Here is a 25,604-nt window from a genome sequence, read left to right as displayed (position 1 = left end):
TGCCAAGCTGCAGACCACTGTTCAAAACCAACATCTGTTGTTTTGTGGCGATCCTTCATGGCGTTTTCCCCAGTGTTTGCAGCATCGAACCTGGGTGTTATTTTACTGAACCTGGGTGTTTTTAGTGGCACATCGCGTTGTTTCCCAGGGCTGTTTGACCTACCAGACTTGGGTGTTATTTTACTGACCCGTACTTGCTTTTCCAGCAGCTTTTGTACCACCAAACGTGAGTGTTTTCAGCCAAAACATGGTCTTTTCTTACCATATCCAAATGATTTTTGTGCCTAAACCTAACTACATTTTCACCAACTGAAATCTTGCAGTTGGGTTGGGTAATATTACATTTTACACCTGTGAATACTTCTTCCTGTTCTTTTTGTTCTGGTCTTCTTTATTTTGTGATTAAATTGAGGTTCCTTTGTCCTTCAGAGGCATCGGGTGACTCATTTGGAACAATGCTACTGCAACTCTAGTACAATCAGATTTGGTGTCTGACATCCATGTCATGATAATGGCTATCCATGGTCCTGGGGCGTCCTACACACTGCAAACAAAACCACAATCAAGAGAAATAACCCGCTCACAAGAGCTCTAAAGAGCTCTACTGTAAATTAAACAGATTTGTTTCGTGCCTCTGTCAGTCTGTAATAATCTTCAGCTTTGGGAACAGCCTTGTGGCAAGCTTTAAGGGATTTAAAAGGCTCTACTTCTCTTGCTGTTGCCTCTATTAATCACAGCCCTCTGCTCTCTGTAGTGTGTGGACATTTTCTGGGAAACCGGGGTTTAATGCAGGGTCATTATTACAATTCCATCCTGTTTCTGCTGTCATTACCACAGAGCAGTGTGCTCGGTGACAAGTACAAATAAAACTCTTTCTCTTGAACAAATACACAGGAAAAACATTGTGAATCTTAGAAGATGTGCTGCCCTTGAGCACTTGACTGTCCTTTCCTTGTTAATGGATTTCCACTTCTAAGTTTATTTTTACTTCTGATTCGGCTTTAAACACACAGAGAAAGATGTTTTAGTTCCTGTATGTTGTCAGAAATAGATATCCTGTAGTTTAAAAGATTTGACACCCCACAATTAACATGCAAACCTACGCTGTTTATTGTCCAGTCCCTGAATACTGTATTATTGTACCGTCATTTTGTAATTTGTGCTAAAGCTTGAATCACATTTGAAAGGCTTTGAGTTAAGCTTCTTATTTTTTTGTTATTGAAAAAAAACAACAAAAAAAAAACATGGTATCCCTATGGGGTATAAGCAGATAATAATTATATAGCAATTTTATTTTAATGTTAATAAATGATTAGTTTGAAAAATATTTTAGCAATAATGGTCACACACAACAACATGTTGTCATACTGTCAGTCAAAGCATAGTCACTTCATTTGACAAAGAGGAGATAATGTCATTGATCATATGCAATAAAGGTCAGTAAAGCCAGAAGAAAACAGATATAATTACACAGATGACACTTTTTTTAATGTGTTCCTGGTAGGCAGTGTTTGAACTAGAGATGTACCGATACCACTTTTTCCTTCTCGATACCAATTCCGATCCCTGAACCTTAGGTATCTGCCAATACCGAGTACCGATCTGATACCAGTGCGTAAAATAAAAATGGATGGGATATGAATTGTTGTGTCTCAACTCCTAAAACTCTATGTAAAATATTAAGAAATTAATACATAATGGTAGAATGAATGCCATAAAACTTTTTTATTATTATTTTTATTATTATGCAGTGTTGACACAGATCAAGACACAGGTCAAAGAGCAGCCACACAATTTGGTAAAAAAGCCATTTTAAAGGCTACAGTAGAATGCTTTTTAAACTCCGCTCCACTCCCGTTTCGTTTGCCTGTAGCGTGCGTATGTGTAATGACGTGAGGCATTATGTGGTATCGGATTGGTCATAGGCTGTACTCGCTGATACCCGATACCACATATTAGGCAGTATCGGAGGCATTTCCGATACTGGTATCGGTATCGGTACAACTCTAGTTTGAACTGAGGCCAATTATAGCATGGAGATTACTGTCAGATACCGTAGAGGATAAAAATAATCCTCAATGCTAATCTTCTCTTGTATTAATATATGATAGTAAAGAATAAAAGAGGAGCTGGGAAACAGATTGTAATGTGCAGATATATATATATATTTTTGGCATGTGCCACCTGATGATTGCTGCAGTGACTCAAAAGAATAGTTCGTCATTTTGGAAAGTCAATAATTCCAAATCAGCTTTCCAGCCTTACGATCTAAATGCATCCTAGTTAATCTCTTTAGAAAACTGATGTTTGTATGTCAAGTCTCTGAGCTTCACAAGCATCTACAGACAACCTACATCACTTACCACAGCGAAGATAAACTGCATATAAAATAAGTCAACCATCTTCCCTGTCTTTGGTCATGAAAATAAAATACAACAACTCAAAATTGGGGAAAGGGTACTTTGCGAAATAGTGTGAACCACCACAGCCAATGGCATAAAGTTATTGTGTTCCTTTGTTTTGTGAAGACAGAGATGGAGATATGCATGCTTGCAAAGATTTCTGTCAAGCACAGATCAACTTGACAGCTACAATCTTGTTGCAGCACAGCTTACAACACAAAACTACCAACACCATATAAAGTAGGTCGGTTCACTGTTTGCCACCATGTTGCTCTGACATCATGTGTGTTTATGTTGGCGAAATTGGGCTTTCCAACCTGGAATTCTGACTTAAATGACTGTTTCATAGCACTTTTCCGTGTTGTCTGTGTTTCCCTAAGTTCAGAGTACAATGGATTGCAGCATTAGATGACAAGATTGATGCCTGTCTCATGTTTGTCTCTAACATAAAATGCTACAACCAGTAGGTGGTTAGCTTATCTTAGCCTAGCTTAGCTTAGCACAGAAACAGGAAACATGGTAAACAGCAAGCCTGGCTCTGTCCAAGCAAAACAAAATCCACTTGCCAGTTTTATCTTTTTTTTTTTTTTTTACATCTGTGCAAAAAACTAATCACAAAGCTGTTAGCTAACTGTTTCCCCCCGTTTACAGTTGTTGTACTAGGCTAAGCTAACTACTCGTTGTAGCTTTGTATTTAACAGACAAACATGGGAGTGATATCAATCTTCTTATCTAACTCCTGGCAAGAAAGCAATTAAGTATATTTCTCAAAATAATCAGCAATTGCTCTTTCCTATGTTTTTGTATTTTGCAGTCTGCAGTGAAAAAAGAAATGCAGTATACTGTAAACTTGTACGTTTGCTGCTGTGGCAGAAGTCAAAATGTGTTTTAGGTTGTTGAACCATCATGTCTGAGTGCCCGACTAGCTTGCAGGCTGCTTGGCTGATTTCCAGTTTCTCACCCTTGTGAATGCTGACAGCTGGCTTGCATTATTAACTGTGCAGCATCTGTCTGGATTTCACAACATCCCGCCTGCAGGACTCAGCTCTCTCTGGCTCTAATGAGGACAGAAGACACGAGCAGGATGGCAGTGGAGAGGAAACATGATGGCTGAGAGTAAAACAGCTTCTGTACATACCAGAGCTGGGACCAAGTCACAAGTAGCCTCAGTTGCAAGTCTTTGCACTCAAGTTTTGAGTCAGTTGCGAAGTCCTACACTTTGAGTTTCGAGTCCTGAACAAGTCACATGTAATGTAGTTTTAACAACTGGGTAATAATTTATTAATAGTAACAGTAATAATATAACCTGCACGTTTTACATAACCCACTGTTATTTGTTTTTTGTTGACGACTGTATAGTTTTTGTACATGAATGAAATTATCTTTGGCATAGTTTTTGTCTTGACTGCAGCCTGTGAGTGATGGAGTTACCCTATTGGTCAGAGTGAGTGATGATGTGAGTGTTGGCGTTTTGCGCTGACAAGCCTGTATTATATCCTCAGGGGGTTGTTTGTTTTCAGCCATACTGTGTATTGACTGCTGTTATAGTTTGCCATGTCGTCCTTAAAGGCCTGTACAGCTGTCCTGTTTATGGCTGCTGTTCATTCATTAAGAAACTATCACATGCCATTATAGTGCGATGGCTGTGTGACCTCCACCAGTCATGCAAGGGTGTACATCACTGGCTGGAGCTGAAGAAGCGAGGGTTTGTTAAATGATCTGTGGGTACAGCTCCAAAGAAAGCAGGTCCCCTCTGCTGTGTGACTCTGTCAAAGTGTACTGTTTTTCATCTTAAAATATATTTCCATGAATTTCTTTGGACAGCAATATTAGAGCTGGGGCTGCAAAAGCATCTGTGAAAGTCTGTGACTGAGTGAATCCTACAACTTCCTATTTCAAATAAAAAGTCCTCTTGCGTTTCATACCCAGTCCAGCCATCATTAAAAAATTGTCTTGTTTCAAACCAGTGCTCGGTAACGTAATGTTAGTTCCTCATGATTCTCTCCTGCAACTTGATTGGAAGTGTCATGATCCTGGTTTATATTCAGTTATCTTGTGGACTTTGATTTGGGTTTTCATGTTTCATTCATGTTTTATCTATTTCCTGATTTATTTTGTATATTCTCTCCTCATGCATCATGTCTAGTTTAATATCAGTCTTTGTGTCTTCCCTTCACACCTGATCTGTATTAGTCTTGTTTGCTCCACCCTAGTGTTGCCAACCACACCCTTGTTGTAGGCCAGTCCCCATTTCCCTCCTTTTGCCCGTGACCTCCTGCTCCAGCAGTGTCTCGTTCTCGTGATTAATCGTCTCTGCATATATACCTGTGTGTTTCCCTTTGGGCTGTTTGTCTGTGTTCGTCCTTGTGTTCATGGTGTTGTTTCCTGCCTGGTCTCCTGAGTTCTTACCTGCGTTCATCATGTTATCCTGGTTGGTTTTAAGTTTAGTTTTGGTTCTTACTTCTTTTGAACTTTGAGTTACCTGTCTGTTTTGGATGGGTTTTTTTGATCAGCTTTATCAAAGCTGGCCTTTTGTTCTATATCCATCTGCCTACTGTTGTGCATTTGGGGCCCTTCTTGAACTGATGACAGTAACACAATTTAAACAAAAACCAGGATCATGACAGGATGCGGTTGGATTGGTTCAAACAGAATGGATCATCTGAGGAATCAAATGTCGTCGTGCTGAAAATGAAGAGTGTCAGTGTTCGTGTCTGACAGCAGTCTTTACCTGGTGCTAATCAAGCCCCCAGGAACAGCGCGGGGCTTATAGCCAATTTGAGATAATTGCTGAACAATTAGACGTACAACTTCTGACTTCATCACGTGATTCCACTGGGCCTAAACAGACCTTTTCCCATTGACCTTCATTGAAAAAGATATCAGTAAATCAGCAGATAATTTGGAGGTACGTTAACTTACAAACACATAGATAGCCCTTATTTAAACCGTGCCCCGAAAGTTGTAAAATCCACAAATATCTGAATCCAGAGTTATTATGAACTGTCATTAATGTGAGTGAGTTCGAAATGCTAGTGTGCTTGCTCTTTAGGCATGGACATGGAAGATACGGGTAATTTCATACTTGGCACTTCAACTCTTTTTACATAATGTGCCACTGAGCAACTTCTATATGAAATAACAAACACACCTTTAACACCGTATCCAGTTCTCTTTATACATCCATGGGGCTGATGGTGTTTGTTTCAGTTGTCTCGTCAGAGCTGGTTTCTAGAAGAATGACCGTCAGCAGCATCACTGATAAAACTGATTTGATTTGATGAGACTGAGTGAAAAGATCACAAACTCATGGCATGGCAAGTTGTTGTTTCACTTTAGCAGACCTGTAATGTTCTCATAAATATGTATGTCATGACTATTTCTGTCACCTAATGCTCATTTGTGCAGTTAGCGTGAGTAATGCTTTTTCATCAGCTGTCAAACCAGAGAGAATAGGCCGTGCGGCGTGATATTAACACACAATAAGTCTTTATTTCACTGATCACTCTGTGGCCTTTAAGCTGTTCTGAAACTGACGTCATTGAACTGCCTGGCATGAAAGTATTACCATATAAAATTCAGTTTCTGACATGTCAGTGATAAGTCTCATTAGTCACAGTTTTGTGTTCTTCAAAACAAGTGAAAAATGTGAAATGAAATAGTTTAATTCCAGCTGTCACAGATGTAAGTAAGACAGAAGTGTAATGGAAACATTTTGAATTATTTTTCTCATTAGATTTTAAGCATCATCTTTTTGCCAGCAGTGTGCTCTAGGGATGGAAATGTTAATTGGTCAATCAGTCTGGACCAGTGGCTCTCAAATGGTTTGCCAATCCAGGCGTGCTGTGAAATTTTGTGATAACCACACATTATTACTGCAATATTCAACTGGGCCTATACAAAAAGCTATGATTACATTTTCAAATGACTGTATCAGTATGTTGTGTGCACCTATTTCCTGATAAAGAGGCAAACTCTAGCTAGACATTTTAATTTCATTTCATTTAAATTTAATGGAGAACCTATTTGTCGCCGTTCTCACGTGTGTGTGTGTGTGTGTGTGTGTGTGTGTGTGTGTGTGTGTGTGTGTGTGTGTGTGTGTGTGTGTGTGTGAGACTCATGATAAGCCTTGATTGGCAGCCAGTGTGAGGGTGGTAACATTTAAAAGGATAAAGTCGTGAGTGGGACGATGGATCACTTCATTGTATGGAGCAAATTACAATAAAGCACCAGCGAAGACGACCTACCACCCAAAGTAGACAGTATCACAAAAGCTACCTATCTTATTTTTTCTTATTTTATTGTCTTATGTCATGCTAAGTGTGATAACCCACTTTATAAAAGCTGTTGTGCACAGATATAAATACTGGTGTGCCTTTGGTACAAAAAGTTTGAAAACCACTGGTCTAGACTAAAATATCCCAGTAAGTACTGGCTGAATGCCATGGAATTTTGTACATACATTGGTCCCTCAGGATAATTTAGTCTGATCCCTTCACTATTTATTCCTTTCAGGTCAACATTCTATTAGGTCATTATTTTATTTATTTATAATTGTATTTATTTTATTGCTTTGTGGTTTCTCTTTGTACTTTGTAATCACTAATTTGGATAGTGCTATATGAATAATATTATCATTATTCCCACTGGCCTCAGCTGTAGGCTACTTTGTTTTTTATGCTAATCAGCAAATGATAACATGCAAAGAAAACATGACAAACATGGTAATCAATATACCTGAAAATAAGACAATGCACTCGACTCATGATTAGACCTTGAAGACTGCGTGCTGGCTCCTTAATGTGAACCACCTCAAATAATCATTTGTTCCAGCCTCCATTAAGCTGTTGAACAATGTTAAAAACTAGTGCAATAGAGCAACGAGCAACATACATTAAACACACAGCACTTTAGCACTCAGCACTTTTTCTTGCACTTTAGACGTCTCTGTATGTTTCTGTGCTGTGATTGTTAAATGTAGTCCATGTCTGTTTTATGTGATAGAACTGTCATTGTAATGATGTGTCCCTGTGATGATGTTTTTATCTTGTCCTGTGAAGCAATGAAATGTAGCACTGTGCCCAAGATGAATTTCCCTTAGGGGACAATAAAGTTTACCTTACCTTACCTTACCTTAATAAATATAGAAAAGCCAAGGACAGCAATTTTTTTTTCTAATATTGCCACATGAACGATTCATGCAAGACGTCCTTCTTCAGCTTGTGTTCCGGCAATGTCATCAGGTGCAGAAGAAAGGTGTCTTGACTGAAATGTCCATGTGGTAGGATTAAAAAGTTAAACTGATATTGAGTGATGTCCTAAGCATTACATCTTAAAAACATCTGAGCTAAACACTAACATCAGACCATAGTGTTTAGCTCAGAACACAGTGTGCTAAATATGACCTCACATAGGCACTAGCATGGATGTAGACTCTACACACCAAGGACGATAATTGTAACGATAACGATGTAAGCACATTGATGAGCAATAATGTCCTGTAAACAGTGGCACCAAGCACGCCCTCATGTTGTGATTGCAGGATTCTGATTAGCTCTGTGTTTCTATCGTCCGTTGCTCTGAAAGTGATCCCAACGATGTCATTCGCCACTGTCAGTGCCTTAATAGTTGTGGTGTGGACTCCACCAACAATATTTTCATAGTAACTGTTCTTGGTGCTGATGGTCCTAGTTTTGTTTCACTGCAGCGTATCACAATAATCCCTTCCATCCTCCACCCCTGCATCCACCTGTAGACTCAGAACTTAAGCCCTCATGTTCGTCACTCTCCAGTCTCTGCAGGCTGATGTTTGCCTGTGTGGAGAGACAGGGTCAGAGTCCATATGCAAACTTTAACTCTGTATTCACATTAAAAATTGTTTTGTGAGTAGGCAGACTAAGTTGCATTTTGTCTTTTTATTTGACCACCACCTTTTAAAATGATGTTGGATTTCTGTGTTACTAATTACACTGCGTACAAATGATAAGATGATCTTGTAAAAATAAAGGAGGAGTAAAAGTATTTTTGCAAAAAAAAACAAAAAGAATGAGCCCTTTGTTATGTAACTATACATTTCCTCTGAAGAGAGAATGAAAATAATCCTCTTATGAAAAATAAAAAGTTACAGATTACACCCACCCCCATAATATCAAAATGGATAAACCAAAAACTGAAAGGTGGGCTAAGTCGCATCTGGGCTCAACTGTGCAGATGCTCACTGACGGGAAATGCACTTCCATCAACAGGCTCTGAGTGCTCATATTTATGGTGAATATTGATGTAACATCTAATACTGCTGAGTACCAGATTCCTGATGCGAGTGAGGAGGGAAAGAGGGTCCTGAATATAAATGTAAATGTGCCGTCCTTATCAGTGGAGACTTGTGATGTATGACGAGTGGGGGTTAGGGGATGTGAAGGCCTCGGCCTTGGTTCTGTTTGATGATACAGCCATTAATCAGCTGACTGACTGCACTGATTGGTTTTTGTGAAAATTACACTGCGGCAGTGGGACATCCTTTGAGTCTGCTGTTTGTATCTTTTTAACTACATGTGACAGAAATGAACATCCAAACCATAAACGCATGTTGTTGCACGAAGGATTAACTGTTGAATTATAAATTAATATGCTTCTCAGGACTTAGAGAGAGAGAAGGTGGTGATGCAACATGTACAGGCTTTAAAGCAATTGTTCAGCACTTTTGGAAATACTCTTAATTAGTTTCTTGCCAAGCGTAGGAGTGATCACTTGTAGCATGATAGCTAACAATTAGCTTAGCTTAGCATAAACAGTGGAAACAGGGTTTGATCTCAATGGGGTGCTCCACAAATGATGAGTTAGCATTTTACCACTCCCAGTTTCCTAATCTTGAAGTCAATGGGTTTTTGGTTAGATGACTGAAATAAGGTCTCTGGTTACAGAAGCATAAGAGATTTTCACATTGTGTTCTGTGACATAAAATACATTAAATATCCCATTCGTGAATTCTGAAGCTTTTATGCGTCTTAAAAAAGGCGGTTGCTAACAAGTGGCTAAATAACACTACACAAAGTCATCATGCTGAACACAGCTTTACAGCCGTGTTGTTGTTTTTTTTTATAGCCTAACATTACCTAACGATTTCTGGTGATTGCATTTAGGCTTAAAAAATCATAAAAGTGGTGTTCATTTGTGAAGATTATCTTGCTGAAGAAAACCTTTAGGGATCATTAACTTTCGTTTGCCACCAAGGTTATTTTCTGCAATAATCCAAAATCCAATGAAAAAAACCCCACAGAACCAGGGCGAGGCTAACTTCTGTGTCGGTCTACAGAAAAACGTCACCCCTGCACCCCTCTATAGCCAATTTCAACATTTAGGATGTATTGTTATAGCATTCATCCATTTACATTTTATTAAGGCTTAAAGCTACGCATAATTACAGGCGGGGCCACTTGAGTGACAGGCTGTCTGCGAGGCGTCGCTACAGTCTGAGAGTCAGATCCACTCTTCATTCCTCCACAGCTCCACCCGCTCTTCTAAATATGGTCACCTCTGGCTCCAAAATAACCAAGATGGCGGCACCCAAAATGTCAAACTTGAACCTTCAGAACAGGAGTCTACAAACCAATGCGTGACATCAACTAGCTACGTCCATTCTTTTACAGTCTATGTTTCCTTTCAAGCCTGACTCGAAGATTTGGGCCCGTGCCCAATTAATATCCAAAGTTTCCACTGAAATCATTAGTAGTAAAACATTTATTACCAGTCCAGTCAACAAGCGGTAAAATAAATTTGTGACAAAGGGTGCATTAGTTACTCCAAACAGAGCGCACACGCTGGGCCTTTCGTTATTTCGGATCACTGTTGGAACATAGGAATACCATTCAGTTCAGAGCAGAGCATTCTCTAAGCACTCTGTGTGAGGAGGCAGAGCAGCAGGGCACAGTGAAAGTGAAAATTAACCATTCATTAATTTCTACAGAAATAGAATGCTCTAACACCGAGAAACTGGTGCAAACCCAACCCAATTCAAGCCTCAGGGAATGTTAAGAAATGATGGCTTGGCCCGACCCCAGCAGGTCGGGTCAAGCCTTATTGAGTTCAGGGAGCAAATCAAAGCTTACACTGGACTCTCTCTTTGAATCCAGGTACCTGCAAAGAAATAATGCAGCCATAAAACTATAGTTTTATGTTTTCATGCTCTATTTTTTCCAGTTTTTATACTACGCTAAACTAACCAGCTGCTGGCAATAGAATTGTCTTTGCTGTACAAGTGTGGTGTCAGTCTTCTCATTTCACTCTTTCAGATTTCTAAACAGGCTGATGATGAATGAACTGATGAAATGAAAATACAGTGGTTTGTCATCATGTTTCCGTGGAGACAGTATAAACTTGTTTGTGCCTGAGATATTTTTTTTTCTAATTTGCAAACGTATTGCAAATCAGAAAACCTTGAATGTTGAACACCCCTCAAATGCTTTCATGGCACCACTCTGTTCATGTTTCATGCTTTCGTTTCACAATGCATTAATGTATTTCTTATGTGCTTCTTTAAAAATAATGGGTTTAAAGGTGTTAATTTGATTCTTACAGGCAATAAAGTCATTGTTATGTTGTTTAGTCCGTCTGTGTACATACAGGGGAAGGATACAAAATAACAGAAACACTTCATGCTGACACACTAGCCACAGAGCATACGAAATCACTGCAGAGAAAAATCCCACCTCTCTGAAACAGTTTTGAATGTTTGTGCCAGGCCTGTAGTATTGGATTTAATTATATAGTACAGGTGTTCATGTATTGTGTCTCCTCCTGTATTCCTGGTCCACCGGATCCATTTGAGTGGTTCTGAGCTGTGTGTCCTTATAACAAAGGTCGTGTCTTGCCGCAGCGAAAAGCACAAAAGCCCCGTAGGCCATTTGTGACTCAACCAAGGACATCTCACCTCACTGCACCACCGACCAGACGCTACAACTGCAGAATCAAAATGTCAAAAAAGTCATTCAGCATGGAGTTTCACTGGAACAACACATTTTTACAATAATTAGAAATGAACAGATGAATCAGTCCAATGACATGAAACTACTCACAGTCGTTAAGTGAGTAAAAAACAGTAACTCGAAGTCATGATTTTCTCACAATAAAAGTGTGACACTGAAAAGAGTCATCGAGCATCTGTGGGCTTCAGGCGGAGCGTTGTATTTTTCCAGTCAGGCGTAGAAAGTTTACTTGAATCACTACAAAACTGAAACATGCTGAAAAAGAAAACATGGTTTAACATATCATAGCAGTGACGAGGAAATGATACTGTAGCACTCAGATGCCTGCAAGAGGCCATATTCTCCTCAGTTTTTTATTTTTATTACAGTCTTGGCTCCTGTTTTTGAGGTTCAGTGTTATTATGTGTCCCCAGACAGACAGCCGCCCGGAGCGTCGGCACTCATCAGTGACTCAGTGTGTGCAGAGAATGACAGTGCCAACCTGGAGCCAACAGAGAGTGCTAATTGTGTCTGTTTGGATTGCGATGCATTAGTCTGGGAAATCAAACAGCACAAACCAGTTACCGTCACTGGTTGGTGTATCCTGGCTGTCCCAGGACTCCCAGCAAGCCATCCCAAATTAACTTCTTTAGTGTTACAGTCAGCTCTGAAAAAGTAGATTTCAATCATGGAGTGTTTACTAAACTCAAACCTTTGTTGTAGTATATGTATTTCTTTAAATGAAATGTTTTATTGGGTGTTCAATGTGTCTGAAATGGTCAGGTGTTTGTTCCTCAGTGCTGCAGAATATGTTTAAAGTCAGGCGGGGTGAAATGTGTTAAGATCTACATGCTCTAATAACTCTAAAGGAGTTAATGGAGCATGTAGATCACCATTTGGTTGCCACTCGTTCTCTCCATCACTGTGTTTTAAACAGACTAAACACACCCTAAAATCTATTTTGGATCACCGCTCTTTTCCTCGCAGCCTCACATATTTGAATACAATTTTTACATAATTTGTGATCAGCAGTATCGCTGAAATATGTGAGGATGCACAATGTCGCTCTGAGGGTTTTATCAGCTCAGATAAGTGTGCGCGCCCTCCCCCGTCTGCATGATGGGGTGTTAGTAATCAGTCTGATGTGGCCCTCCAGGTGGATGTTGTTCTCTGGGGTACCGTGGGCGGATAAAACCGGAGCAAAGCTGATTTAACTCTGGTCAGATACTGGCTACCCACATGTTGTATAAACATATTGACTACTGGGCATCACAGAGGATGATGTAAAAGTCTAAACACTGGTATACATATTCTCAAAAATAAAACGTGACATTGTTAGTTTGCTTTTAGAATAATGTGCATCCTCAGTGACGGGGGCTTGAGGCCCCCAGTAAGACAGTTCAACTCTGTGTGGAACAATACAAAATGGTTTTTGGAGATCAAGTTATCCCTGGGGGATCTGACGTCAGCCCATGATCTCTTCTTTCTAGAATGGCGAGTTTGTTTGACTGCTTCACTGCATCCTACATCAAACTGCTGAACTGGAATACTGATAGACAAATACCCACACTGCTTTTCTACTTTTTTTTCCTCAAACATATTGGTCTTAAAAAATAACTTGACTATTGATGAAATAATTTCTAGTGTTGCTAGTGTTACACACCTTTTGCCTGCAGTATGAGCGCTTCAATGGGGCCAATATTTCAAGTGTGAAACAAACATTTAAAGGAGCAGTGTGTGAGATTTAGGGGGATTTAGTGTTATCTAGCTTTGAGGATTGCAGATAGCAACCAGCTGAAACTTCTCCAGGTTAGAAATCCTGCAGTGTTCATAGTTCAGGAGGTTCATAGAGGGAGCTGAATTATCCACAGAGGTCACTTCCTCTCGAAAACAAACAGGCCAGGTGATTAGAACCAATAAAAAACACTGAATAAAGCAGTTCAACGATAAACAGTCAGGGTTATTCTGAAGTTGCTCATTGCAGAGGCACTGCTAACTCCAGTAGCCAATGGCCAGTATTTGGTTTGTCCATGCTGGGCTACTGAAGAAACATGGAGGCGCAACAAGGTGGAGTCTATGGACCAGGATCAGGGCTGTTAACTAAAGGCCAGGATATGGTCTTTGACCTCATGGGAGCAATGATGTATGACACATACACAGTGTAACTGGAGTTGTGACATTGGAGGGTTACAGCAGATGGTGCTAGAAATATATAATGCTCTTTGGGTGTGCTCGGCCAAGTTTTAAGTTTACTCAACTGGACAGCAACTCCCAGCCAACATTCATACCTGGGGCCCATATGGGTAGTAAATGGCTTGAAAAATGGGCTCTATATGATTGTTCATGGGCTACATATTGGCCCCATACCAACTGCCCACATGGGTGGGTTTACCCAAGTGGACCCCAGATATGATGCCCATTTTGGGCTCATACCCACTTGGTATCCAGTGGCCTTAACATAACCATGTGGGGTCCACTTGGGTAAGGCCATCAATGTTGCCAGCTGCCATGGGATCAATATGGAACCCATGGATAATTCCATATAGGGCCCATTTTTCAACCCATTTACTACCAACATGGGCCCCACAAACAAATGCTGGCCGAGCTGATTTACAATAGAACAGTTTCATACAGACAGCATGTATTTATGGTCTTTTATTACGCACTTTTTCCAAAATTACAGAGTTGTAATTGTGCCGACTGCAGACACCTCAGTGAAACAAATCAATCATCCCAGTATTCTATGATAGTGTGGCAGCTATTGAGCCTGGGGTACAACTTGTACCCCAGTGATATGACGTGATGTGACGCTGTGCCTTCTCCTTTTGTTAACCTCTTTGATGAGGATCTGCTCCCTAAGTAGATATAAACAGCCCATTATAAGGCAACAAAAACACAGCAATTCTTATTTTCAGGTGATTACACACTAACGAAAACATACTTACAATATTCCATTCCCCCAAAATACTACACAGTGGACCTTTAATGGCTGTGCTGATGACACACCAGTGCAACCGTATGAAGAACTAAAGTCATTTAAGTACAGCTCCATAAGCATAACTCAGTGGGCCTTTTTGGTGTTGGTGTGCCCAATAAGAGGAATATTTTCTGTGTGCTGCAGTTACTTGTTAAATGTGAGAGCTCCCCCTACTGACAAGAGCTGAGATGACAGTGGAAAACAATATTAGATCAGCAGCTGTAATTGAGCATGAATCAGCCCACCTGTGTTCAGTTAAATATGGAGAAGGGAAGCTGAGAATAATCACCGACCCAATGTGGCTGCAAAACACACTGAGCACTCCTAATGGCTGGTAATGCATGCAGTGTGTGTGTGTGTGAGTGTGTGTGAGTGTGTGTGTTTGTGCTCCGAGGCAGATGCACTTTCCTTATCTGCTGTGGGTGGACTGGGGGGGTGGTGGTGGTGAGGGGAGGTAGGAGGGGTGGGATGAAGGTGGGAGTGGAGGTGGTGCAGGTGGGGGGGTGGGGGTGAAGGCAAGCAGGGAGGCTGAAGTCAGGGTTTCCATGGAAACCATTGTATTTCCCTCCTCTGTGATTGGTGCTGCTGGCATGAGCAAGTATCTGCTATTTTTGTCATTATTCAACACCTCAGACACGAGCGCAGTCATAGGATACACACGTGCGCGCGCACACACACACACACACACACACACACACACACACACACACACAGAACACACAGAACTTGAAGAGTGGAGCATAAACAAACACAAAGACTCCTCTATGCTCAGTTTCCTTCTTCCAAATACCTCAGTAGTATCTCTATCACATCTTAGATGTTAAACATTAAAACACACAAACCTTCTGCCTTCTACTGTATAGATCATATGAGCGACCGCAGCAGCCCACAGTGTGATTATCAAACTATCCCCACTCCAAAATCCACCCCAGAAACAACAACACAGTGCTGGTTCATGTCAGGTAACCTCAGTTGAACAGTACTTAGATCAATTTACCAATTGATTTATCAGTAACAAGAAGCAGTGACTCAGAGAACTAATCAGCGTTGGTGGAGCTGCTCTTGCACTGATGAATGAATCCCTCAGGAAATACACTGCATGAAAGAGAGATGTCACACACTGATGTGTGGGACAGTTCATTCATGCAAATCCTGAGGGAGGAATAAACAATTTTCAAGGCGTCAATCGAGACAAGAAAACCTAAAAATAAAGCCGATATGCCGTAGGATGGAAAACAAAGGGGATATACACAGTAAAATACAGTAACAGTGGTAAAAATGAGAAGAGCTGACAGATTGAACGGCCTCCTCCATACATTAAAGGTCACCTCTTGTGTCCAGAACACATTGTTATTAAATCATCTCAGTTGGCACGATTACTAAAAGTATGATTCACAGAGAAAACAACAGAGCACATGAGCCAGAGGCAGCAACAGTGGGCCAACCTGTTTACAAGAGTCTGACCCCAAAATAAGATACTGAACCAAATAACATATCCCCAAACATGACCAGATTTAAGGGAAAACACAGACAATTTCTGTCCTTATCATCTAATTTTATTCATAAAATTTCTGCTGTAAAAGCTCTCAAACTACCATCTCTTCTCTAATTCAAACAGTGGGGCTGGAATCAATCCAAACATTACTTAACCTTAGATATTTTTGTCTGATATTACTTTTGATGCCAAATAGGTTGTGTATTCTGAGAAGAGTAGGCGTAATAAGCTGTACAGCTTCAGCCTACACACATTTGGCCTGTGGAAAATCTTCTATCTTGTCTTATGGGGTTGTTGTTTTTTTCATCATTCGTCACTGCATTTGCAAAATTGTTACCTCATATGTTCACATGAATGGATTGAGATATTATGCACCTTTTAATTGAAATGAATTGCAAATAAGCTCAGGTTTATCTGTCCCATAAAAATGTTAAAGCTTTATTATCTGATGTTTTCATGACTCTCATCACAGACTGCATTGTAACACAATGGATGCAACCATCATGTTGCCACTGTTTTTTTTGGACTCCTGTTTTTAAGCCTTGAGTTTGGCATTTAAGCTGTCGCCATTTTGTTTTGTTTTTTAATGGATCTGACACCTTGCAGACAGCCTGTCACTCCAGCTGACCCGCCCTTAAATATGTGATAAAATGGATGTTGAAATTAGCTATCGAGACCAAAACTGTTTTTGTACCAGGCTGTAAACATGTTTACTTCTGCTATTGGTGAGGTAAGACCATCCTGATGACATGAGCTCAATGTTCTATTTTGCTCTATGTACCAGTCTGAAGTCGCTGCCGCCCCAAACGCTGTCCAGAAATTGAAATCCGATCACGGTCAATCAGGGATCTGCACTATAGTTGACAACGTAAACAGCCATTCAGGGACTATATTGTAGTTGATGATGTAGAATGCAGGCCACAACTTGCAGAACAGTGGCGGTTCCTGAAGCAACAAGGGCTACCTCTAATGTTTGTAGAGTAAACACAGCAATAAGTGAAGTTATTGGGTAAATAGAGTCAATAACAACAATTACACAAGAACAAGAGTATGCACTCACAGAGTTTTTCCGAGGAAAAGACGTTTTCACCATTCTTCCTACTAGATTTAGCAAAAGCTTGATTTATCAATTGGTTCCATTTATGATAAAGATGTTCTCCAGTGTTTTGTTACACTGACTGGCTGAAGGAGTTTGTCTGTCAAGGCGAATTCTCTTGCCTGCTAAAAGCGTTTGGGGCAGAACTGAGTCCAGACTGATACAGAGAGCAAAACAGACTGTTGAGCTTATGTCTGGTCTTCCAGGCTACATTGTCTATGGGGACTGACGCTGTTGTGGAGCCAGCCTCAAGTGGCCATTCAAGAAACTGCACTTTTTGACATTTACATGTTGGCTTCATTTTTTAAGCCCCAGAGATCGCCACTTGCTCTCACAAGGGCTCCAACGCGTCAAAATGTCCGCCTCCATTATATTCTATGAACAAACCTACACTAGCGCCCGCCGACGCGCCGCACCACACCGCTTTGCTTCAGCCCACTGCTCTATTTCCAGCGCAGCCAGCGCTGCGAGAAAAGCCTTTTATGTACGTCTCGGCCACCGTAGTATCAACTCCGGTTGCTAGGAGAATAAAAAACGTTAGTTAAACGTTTTAAGCTAGTCAATTGTGGGGTTCTTTTTTTTGGCAGCTTTCAAAGGGGTATCTGGATGCTTAACGTTATTAAGGTTTTCAAATTTTTAATAAGACGATTTTGATAAGAAACTCACCCATGAAATCCAAGTTGTTGTTGCCTCAAAGTTTTTCCTCTTCTTCTTCCGTTACTAGCAGTTGGCAACCGTTGGCAACTAGTGCAAGTACAGCCACCTAGTGGGCTGGGGTGGGAAATACACTTTAGTGTCGGCTGCGCGCCGCTGCCAATGTGTGTTGGGGGGCGGCACTTGACGGCCACAGCGCCACGCCGGCGGCAGTGTGTGTTGCACTTAAGACTCCTTTCCATTATCAATAATTATTTTTGATCAATCCTTTAGTCCTAAAACCACCTATTTGCATAACCACATACTAACATACTACATATTTAGAATATATGTACTGCATACTGCCTAAAATTCGGTATGCTATTACTAAAAGACTGTTGAAACTGAAGTATACTCAAGCAACATGACTGTATCACATGACTGAAGGCTGATCTGACCCGGCCAGCGGCTCTCACATCTTCAAATACTCTTCAAAGCCTGTAGGCAGGCTCAGAATCTCAGCCGTTGCCTGCCGTTATGCCATCTGAAGAAGCACAATGCACTCATGGATAGTTGAACACATATACGTGTAGAATTCCAGAGGGGCGTACAGGACATGTTCCCCTCAATAGTTAAAACATGTGCATTTGTCCCCTAGTAAAAGCATGAGAGTAGCAAAGACATTCACACCACAAATTGATGCAAAAAAAGGCACAAGTTGGTACATAAAAATTCACCTGAGTGCAGAAAATAAAGTCTTTCGTGCTCACAATTTTCTGGCGAAGGATCCCCAAACCCCCTGTTTCATATGTGTCTCAGTGTGGAGACAAAACCTATTTCCCTCAGTTGAGTATGTCCAGTAAGCTCATGTCTCATGCTCAGAAATCCTTGCTAGTGTCATATACATCCAGGCATTTCTCGCGTACACAAAATCCACATACTATCCAGTGTTAATGTGCGACATTCTCAATTTTACACCTAATAATAACAAACTGAATACTAATATTTCTCCATGTGTGTTAACAATTCTCAGATGGAGTTGAGATATTGTTGAGATCAACACGTGAATTGCTCAGTCCTACACCTCACACTCCAGTGGTAAACAAAGTCAGTCCTCAGGGCAGGAAATAGTTGAGTAAACGTAATAATATGTATGTTGTGTGGGCCGGGCTTTTGTAAATGTTAATCTCAGGTCATTAACATTAACCACTGGGATTCTTTTCCTCTGTGTGAATCAATAATCCAGCCTCGTGAGAGGGCTTTTGCCGGATCGTACATGGAGGGAGATCTTGGCCAGCTGAGCATATAAGGAGACAGAGAATCAGAGAAATGCTGATCCAGAGGATAAAGGTGATTTTCTTTCCTAATTGTTGGCAACTTTTGCGTTAGTGGGACCTGGTGTGACCTGCAGGGAGATCAGATGCAGGGGTTGAAAATCAGAGCCATACCTCCATGAGGAGCCCAGAGGAAGTGAGGCACTAAGACCCAGTGGAGAGCAGGGGAGGCTGGGTGCTGCCTGCCCACCCGCCGCCTGCCTGTCTGCTCTGCACGGCTCTGCAGTTGCCCTGGGCGCGTGCCGGAGACAGTACATGTGTGTATGAAAGTGTGTGTGTGTGTGCGTGTGTGTGTGTGTGTGTGTGTGTGTGTCCACAGGCTGGAAGACAGGAGCCCTCTTCTCATATTTTTTGGGTGCCACCTCTTCTTCCTGCTCCTGCTCTCCCACCTGATACGAAGACCTGTCTGGAGGAGAGCTGATGAGAGGGAGGTGTGTGTTTGAAGGGATGGGGAGGGGGGCGGTCAGCTTGGCTGGATGGGAGGTGATGATTAGATGAAAGGGGCCAGGTGAGGAGGAGACACAGGAGCGCCCCTCTCTCCTCTCTCTTTCTCTCTCTATCTCTCTGTGACGTGGTGTGTGTCTGTTTGCTGTGTGTGTGTGTGTGTGTGTGTGTGTGTTGGGGGGAGAGAAAGCGAAACAGGTCGGCTCTCCTTCAGTAGACTGTGAACCTGCACAGGAGGAAGCAGCCCTCTCCAGACTGAGGTATGTCACCGACTTATCATCACACACATCTCCACACACACCTGCCCTATTATCGGAGTGTGTGGGGAGGTGTGTGGGTTTTAATGCGTGGATGTGAGGATGCTGGGAAGGTGTAAAGAGCAACATCTGACTCAAGAGGACGATAATAAAGCTAGCCTTTAATTTCATCATGTTCTCTTTGTGTATGTGTGTCAAAGGACATTTCTGAGGAGAGATCTCGTATGTTAATTTAAACTCCTGGTTGTCCTTTGTGTGTTGCTGCTGAGGAGTGAAAGTGCTTTGTAAAGAAAAAGGGACACTTGAACAACAGGCTAGTTCTCTCACAATAAACACTGTGTCATGTGCATGTTATTGGGTCATATGGTTTCCATTCGGCAGCTGGTGAGATTCTGCTGCAATCTTAATTTCTAGCTTTGGTGCGAATTTCATTGCTTCTGAGGCAGAGTTTGACTTTAAATTGTACTTCTCTCATTGATTTAATTACATCAAATGGGAGGCTGTGCTGCATGTGAGCATCTATTTTTCTCTTTTATCACTTCAAATAGTTCTGTTTGTGTGGTTTTGATTTGATAAAATCAACTTTAAAACAGATAACAGGCACAATTCTCCAATTTGGATGCTTCTTAATGGGATTTTTTTTGTGTAATACAAGGCCATGCAGAGTTGTGGTGATAATATCTTAAGCAGGGAGCACCAAAGTGACCCTGGACACCAGAGCGCAATAAAACCATCAGTGCTGATTAGACTTAAATCTCCAGAGAGCTGCTTATTGCTGCATCACAGCCGAGATGTTGTTGTTTATTGGTTGTTTTATTGGGCTGAAGGTGACTGTAACCCTTTGACCTATTCGGCAAAGGCCACCTACGTACGCCTGCGTCTGCCTGGTGATTGTCGTGCGCGGCGTGTGTATGTGGGCAGCAAAACAACAGGCGCCTCGCAGGGATGAAGCCTGTCACACTTGTGAAATGGAAAACTTGCACATGCAGGTGTGCAGCATATGGAAATGTACCAAAAGCCTCAGTGCTCGTTCCACGGCTTTTACAGTGTGTGGGGTTGTGTCCGGGTGAGGTTGTAACAGTAAACACAGCGCAGGGCCTCTCGACTTCTCCACTGGCCACACAAACACACACTGCTGAAGGCACTCTGCCACTGTTTACATTCATTTTAGATTATAATTTAATGTAGCTACAGTTGTTTTATCCAGAAGAGTATTCAGCCTTTCAGAATGTATTTTCCCATAACTTAGTAGGAAGCTAAACAATTTATATTTTTCATGTCATGATTACAGTAATATGATTTATTGATCTTCTCATGTCAGACAGCAGGGAGCTCTGTAGTGCTGAGTTTCGCAGTTTATTCGCCCGTCCAGTTTGCTTCTTGACTCTGTTAAGGGCAACATATGGTCCACTCTGTGCTGTTAGCTTCTCCCCCGGGCACCGGCTGCCCTGAAAACACACATCTGAGGATGCAGATGTCAAATATGTAGTGAATTATGACCCAGGCTACAAGTGAGTGCAGACTGCATCAAGTCTGACAGCTTCACAGCTACAGCACAAAAGCAACAGAAACAGAAATAATATCATGTTTTTACAAAGGAGTGCAATTAAAGCCATTTTCTGCATTTTGATATAAGTGTCAGTATTTGTATTAACAGTAGATTAGACTGATGGTTTTAAGGGATTTTCTCTCTAATGTTTGCATGGTGTATTTGTACTCTGAGAAAAAAATGATTTAGGTGTTTTTTTTATATGGCAAATCTATCAAGCTGTCAAATATTTTAGACAACCTGCCGCCCTATATTTTGTCAATGTTCTGGTCACATTATATTCTTAAAAATATATAATTTCTTAGTAGATTTCCATCTATTAGTGACCTCCGGTGTAATAATTCATGAAATACACTTGAATGCATCATCAACCTGATACATAAACCTTCACCTGTGCCTACTTTTAACCAGGACGTTCTCTTTCATTTCAGATCTTTCCATCTGAAGGTCATATTGGAGAGAGAAGGACAGCTTCACTAAAAGTTATGAGGAACTGAGTGAGAACTCCTGTGATCGTCTGCAGAGCTCCAGGCTAAAATCTACTGGGGGTCAGGGCCTGCACAGCTCCAGCTGCCATGACAGACACCACCGCCTGAGCTTCTCAGTGACACCCTATAACAGGGGAGGATGGGTGATGGGCCCGTGAAGTTCAGCAGACTCTCTCCTCCTTATCCCATCCTCTCATGGAGCGTCCTGTCACACCGAGCCCCTCCTGGAACACGTCTCTCCAGGGCCTACCCGTGTTTCCAGACTCGCTGCACTCGAACATCTCTAACGTGACCAAGCCGGTCTTAAGCAGCCGAGGTGGGATAGATGTGAACCAGTCCTTGGCGCTGTGCGCCATGCTCATCATTGATGTGCTGGCAGTGGTGGGGAACTTGGCTGTGATGATTGTCATCACCAAAACGCCACAGCTGCGCAAGTTTGCCTTCGTGTTCCACCTGTGTCTGGTGGACCTGCTGGCAGCACTGGTGTTGATGCCTCTGGGGATGCTGTCAGACCGAATCCTGGTGGACGAGGCGCTGTGTCGGAGCTACCTCTGCTTGAGTGTGTGTCTAGTGAGCGCTGCCATCCTCACCATCTGTGCCATCAATGTGGAGCGCTACTACTACATTGTCCACCCCATGCGTCACGAGGTGAAGATGACAGTGGGGGTGGTGGTGATGGTACTAGTGGGAATCTGGATTAAAGCTGTTGTTATGTCAGTGCTGCCTCTCCTGGGATGGCTGCTCCAGGGGAGCCAAGGTGGAGGGACTCCTTCACTCCTCGTTCAGGGTCAGAGACACTGCTCTCTACACTGGACGGGAGGCAGGACCACACGGCTGCTTTTCATGGTCTTCTTTACATTCATCTATTTTCTGTGCCCCATGCTGATCATTCTGATCGTCTACTGCAACATGTTCAAGGTGGCGCGGGTAGCAGCCATGCAGCACGGCCCCCTTCCCACTTGGATGGACACGCCACGACAACGGTCTGAGTCCATCAGTAGTCACTCCACCATGGCGGCCAGCCTCGGTGGAACTGGTGTCCGCACCACCCCTCAGAGGACCTTCAGCGGCGGGAAGGCTGCGGTGGTCCTGGTGGCGGTGGGAGGCCAGTTCCTCTGCTGCTGGCTGCCATATTTCTCCTTCCACCTTTACTCGGCTGTGGCGTCTACCTCTCCCACCTCGCTGGCCCAGCTGGAGGACGTGGTCACATGGATTGGCTATTTCTGCTTCACCTCCAACCCCTTCTTCTACGGCTGCCTGAACCGGCAGATTCGTGAGGAGCTGGGCCGCCACCTGGCTTGTCTCTTCAAGCGGGCTGGGCCCGGCGAAGGGGAGCAGCTGCCCAGCCGCGAGGCGTCTATTGAGGAGAACTTTTTGCAGTTCCTTCAGGGCACTGGATGCAATCTGGAGCCCTGCAACTCTCACAGCAGAGCCAGCCCAGAGGAGCCAGAGAATGAGGGCCTTCAGGAATCAGCTGTTCAGCAGAACACGCCAGCTGACTTCCACATCCCAGGGCAGATCCTTGAGGAAACCTCAGAGTTCATACAGCGGCAACAGCTGAACAATGAGCTACATGTCTCAGAGAACTGCTACAAAACTGTACCAGAGCTGTAGCTGCCTCTCATGTACTGTCTCTTCTGCCATCTATAGTCCAATAAATATACATAGTTTTATTCCTATTTTCTAAAGATATGTTGAAAATACATCTTGTGTTTATGCTACTACAGTGCTTTTAAGCTAAAAAAAATCCAGTGAACTGCAAAACATTAAGAATTTAAGGTTTTCAGAGAAAGACAAAGACGGAAATATTGTGTGCATCATCTCACTCGTACCCTCCAACAGTCACGGAGCATTACATGTTCTGAGGGCCATAAAGTGGTCAGGCTGTTTTCTGTGTGATGTTAGCAGATGGACACTAAACTCTTGTTGTGTTGATCACAGGTCAGTGGTGTGACAAAATCACATTAATGTAAAGACGAGCTGAGACCAAAAACTTCAGGGGGAACACAGTTTTCACAATTTATGGAAAACTATATGAGCCATTAAAGGTCCAGTGTGTCGGATTTAGTAGCATCTAGCCGTGAGGTTGCAGAACTGAAACTTTTCCTGGGTGCCAAGCGTGTAGGAGAGCTATGGTAGCCAACGGCCTTATCTAGAGCTGGAGTTTGGTTTGTCCATGTTGGGCTACTGTACGAACAACATAGCAGCTCTGTTGGAGAGGACCCACCCTGCATGTAGATATAAACAGCTCATTCTAAGGTAACAGAAACACAAAGATTCTTATTTCTAGGTGATTACACCATTGAAAACATAGTTGTGAATATTATAAACCGTTTATGTCAATAGGTGCCCCTAGATCGTACACACTGGACCATTAAGTGAACAATTTTGAGACAAATGCTCAGTGAAATGTTAGTCTTAATGTGCATTCCTTTGTCCATTCCTCATTAAAAGTGGGGTTCACCATCAGACATTATAGTATAACGTACAGTATGAAATTAGTCACACATCACACATCACATTTTTGTTTTTTAAGAATTGAAGAGGCCCCCTGACAGTCGGTTCAAATTGACACAGCCTGTTGTCTGTGAACAAGCAGGTGTTTATTATTGATTTAACTAATGGTCTAACCATAAAACTACCCTGCTGCACCTCTATTTGGACACCATCTCCAACAACATATTATGTCTTTTGGAAGAAACACTAAAGAAATGAGCAGGAGGCACAGTACAGGTTGTAAGTTAGCTGCCACTGTTTAGAATCTGTTTCCATCAAAGTGTATTTATTCCTCCTAACACCGAAAAATGAATGCAGAAATGTTTGTTTTCCCAGCACAAAGCAGTGAATATTCAGAGCCATTTTAAAAACTGTCTTTCCGTTTAAAATATTCAGTGTGTTGAATGGGATCATTTCACAGCTGGTGCTGCTGCTGGTATTTATAATAAACAGGCTGACACAGCAGCGTATTTTAAGCCTTTTTTCAGGAACATTATTATCATGTTTATCTGTTCTCGGTCTTGTGATTATCACCTCCTCACCAAAATCATCTCACATCGGCAGACTCGTGATTTCACCCCCCCCCCCCCCCCCCCCCCCCCAAAGAAAAACATTGTGACTGGTCTAATTTGTATGACAGTGATGGTGTTAAGGATTTAAGCTTTTCTGAAAACAGCAGCTAACAGCACAGATCAACTGTCTGTTTGACGAGACGAGGCTGGCACATGGACAGATTCGGACATCGCGACCAGTCCCTGCTACACTGTGATGTCTGTGCTGTTTACAGGTAAACACAGGAGCAGTGTGAGCGCGCTTGTGTTTGTGCTCTAAACAAGCAGGCTTGTTGTGGCTACACAGCAGCACACAAGTGAGACTATGCTTACACATGGCAAGCTTCGCCTTTGGCCTCATTTAGCAACAAATGGAAGACACTGGTGATACTTTCTCTGATCTCAGGTGGAATACAAACAGTTTGCACAAGTCACACGAGCAGTGACAAATGTTCCAAAGAAAACTACAAAGGCACAAATCTCTGACTAAATACTTTTTTTTTTTGTCTCTTTTTATACTCGCTGTTTCTTTTTGCCTTCATCTATTTTGGACTGCCTCATACCGGACTGTTGGCATGATCACAAGACACCCAACTCAAGGCGAACAGGGAATATTTTGCTGGGAGTCAGAACAAAAAAAAGGCCCCTTTGTCAGGAGGAGACATAATGTTCTTAATTTTCTTGAGATATGACTTTGTTGCCGTTTTCCAGATGGGGTCATCATGTCATCTTCTTTTAAAGTGTGTCTTTTGTGTCAGAAAGATGGTGCAGGCCCAAATTTAATCAGTGAGCACACGACCAATTCACTGCAATCCTCAATGCTCAACAGTATGTGTGCATTTTTTTCATTAGTATTAATAAAACCACAGAATACATCATCAATATTGAACTTTATGCAACAAAATTGGATGATTCCAGCAGT

General features: G+C 42.1%; 1 protein-coding gene across 1 annotated transcript; it reads left to right on the top strand.

The window, feature by feature from the left end:
- The first annotated feature begins 19,156 nt into the window (after positions 1 to 19,156).
- On the top strand, positions 19,157 to 24,596 carry gpr61 (G protein-coupled receptor 61). The gene is made up of 2 exons (XM_049580654.1): positions 19,157 to 19,601; positions 21,579 to 24,596. Exon 2 carries the CDS (start codon positions 21,831 to 21,833, stop codon positions 23,247 to 23,249), a length of 1,419 nt encoding a protein of 472 aa, XP_049436611.1. The 5' UTR covers positions 19,157 to 19,601; positions 21,579 to 21,830; the 3' UTR covers positions 23,250 to 24,596.
- The last annotated feature ends 1,008 nt before the right edge of the window (positions 24,597 to 25,604 follow it).

This window comes from Epinephelus fuscoguttatus, linkage group LG7 (genome assembly GCF_011397635.1).
Source record: "Epinephelus fuscoguttatus linkage group LG7, E.fuscoguttatus.final_Chr_v1".
NCBI lineage: Eukaryota > Metazoa > Chordata > Actinopteri > Perciformes > Serranidae > Epinephelus > Epinephelus fuscoguttatus.
The sequence above is the reverse complement of the archived record's forward strand: the minus strand, read 5'-3'. Positions and strand labels throughout refer to the sequence as shown.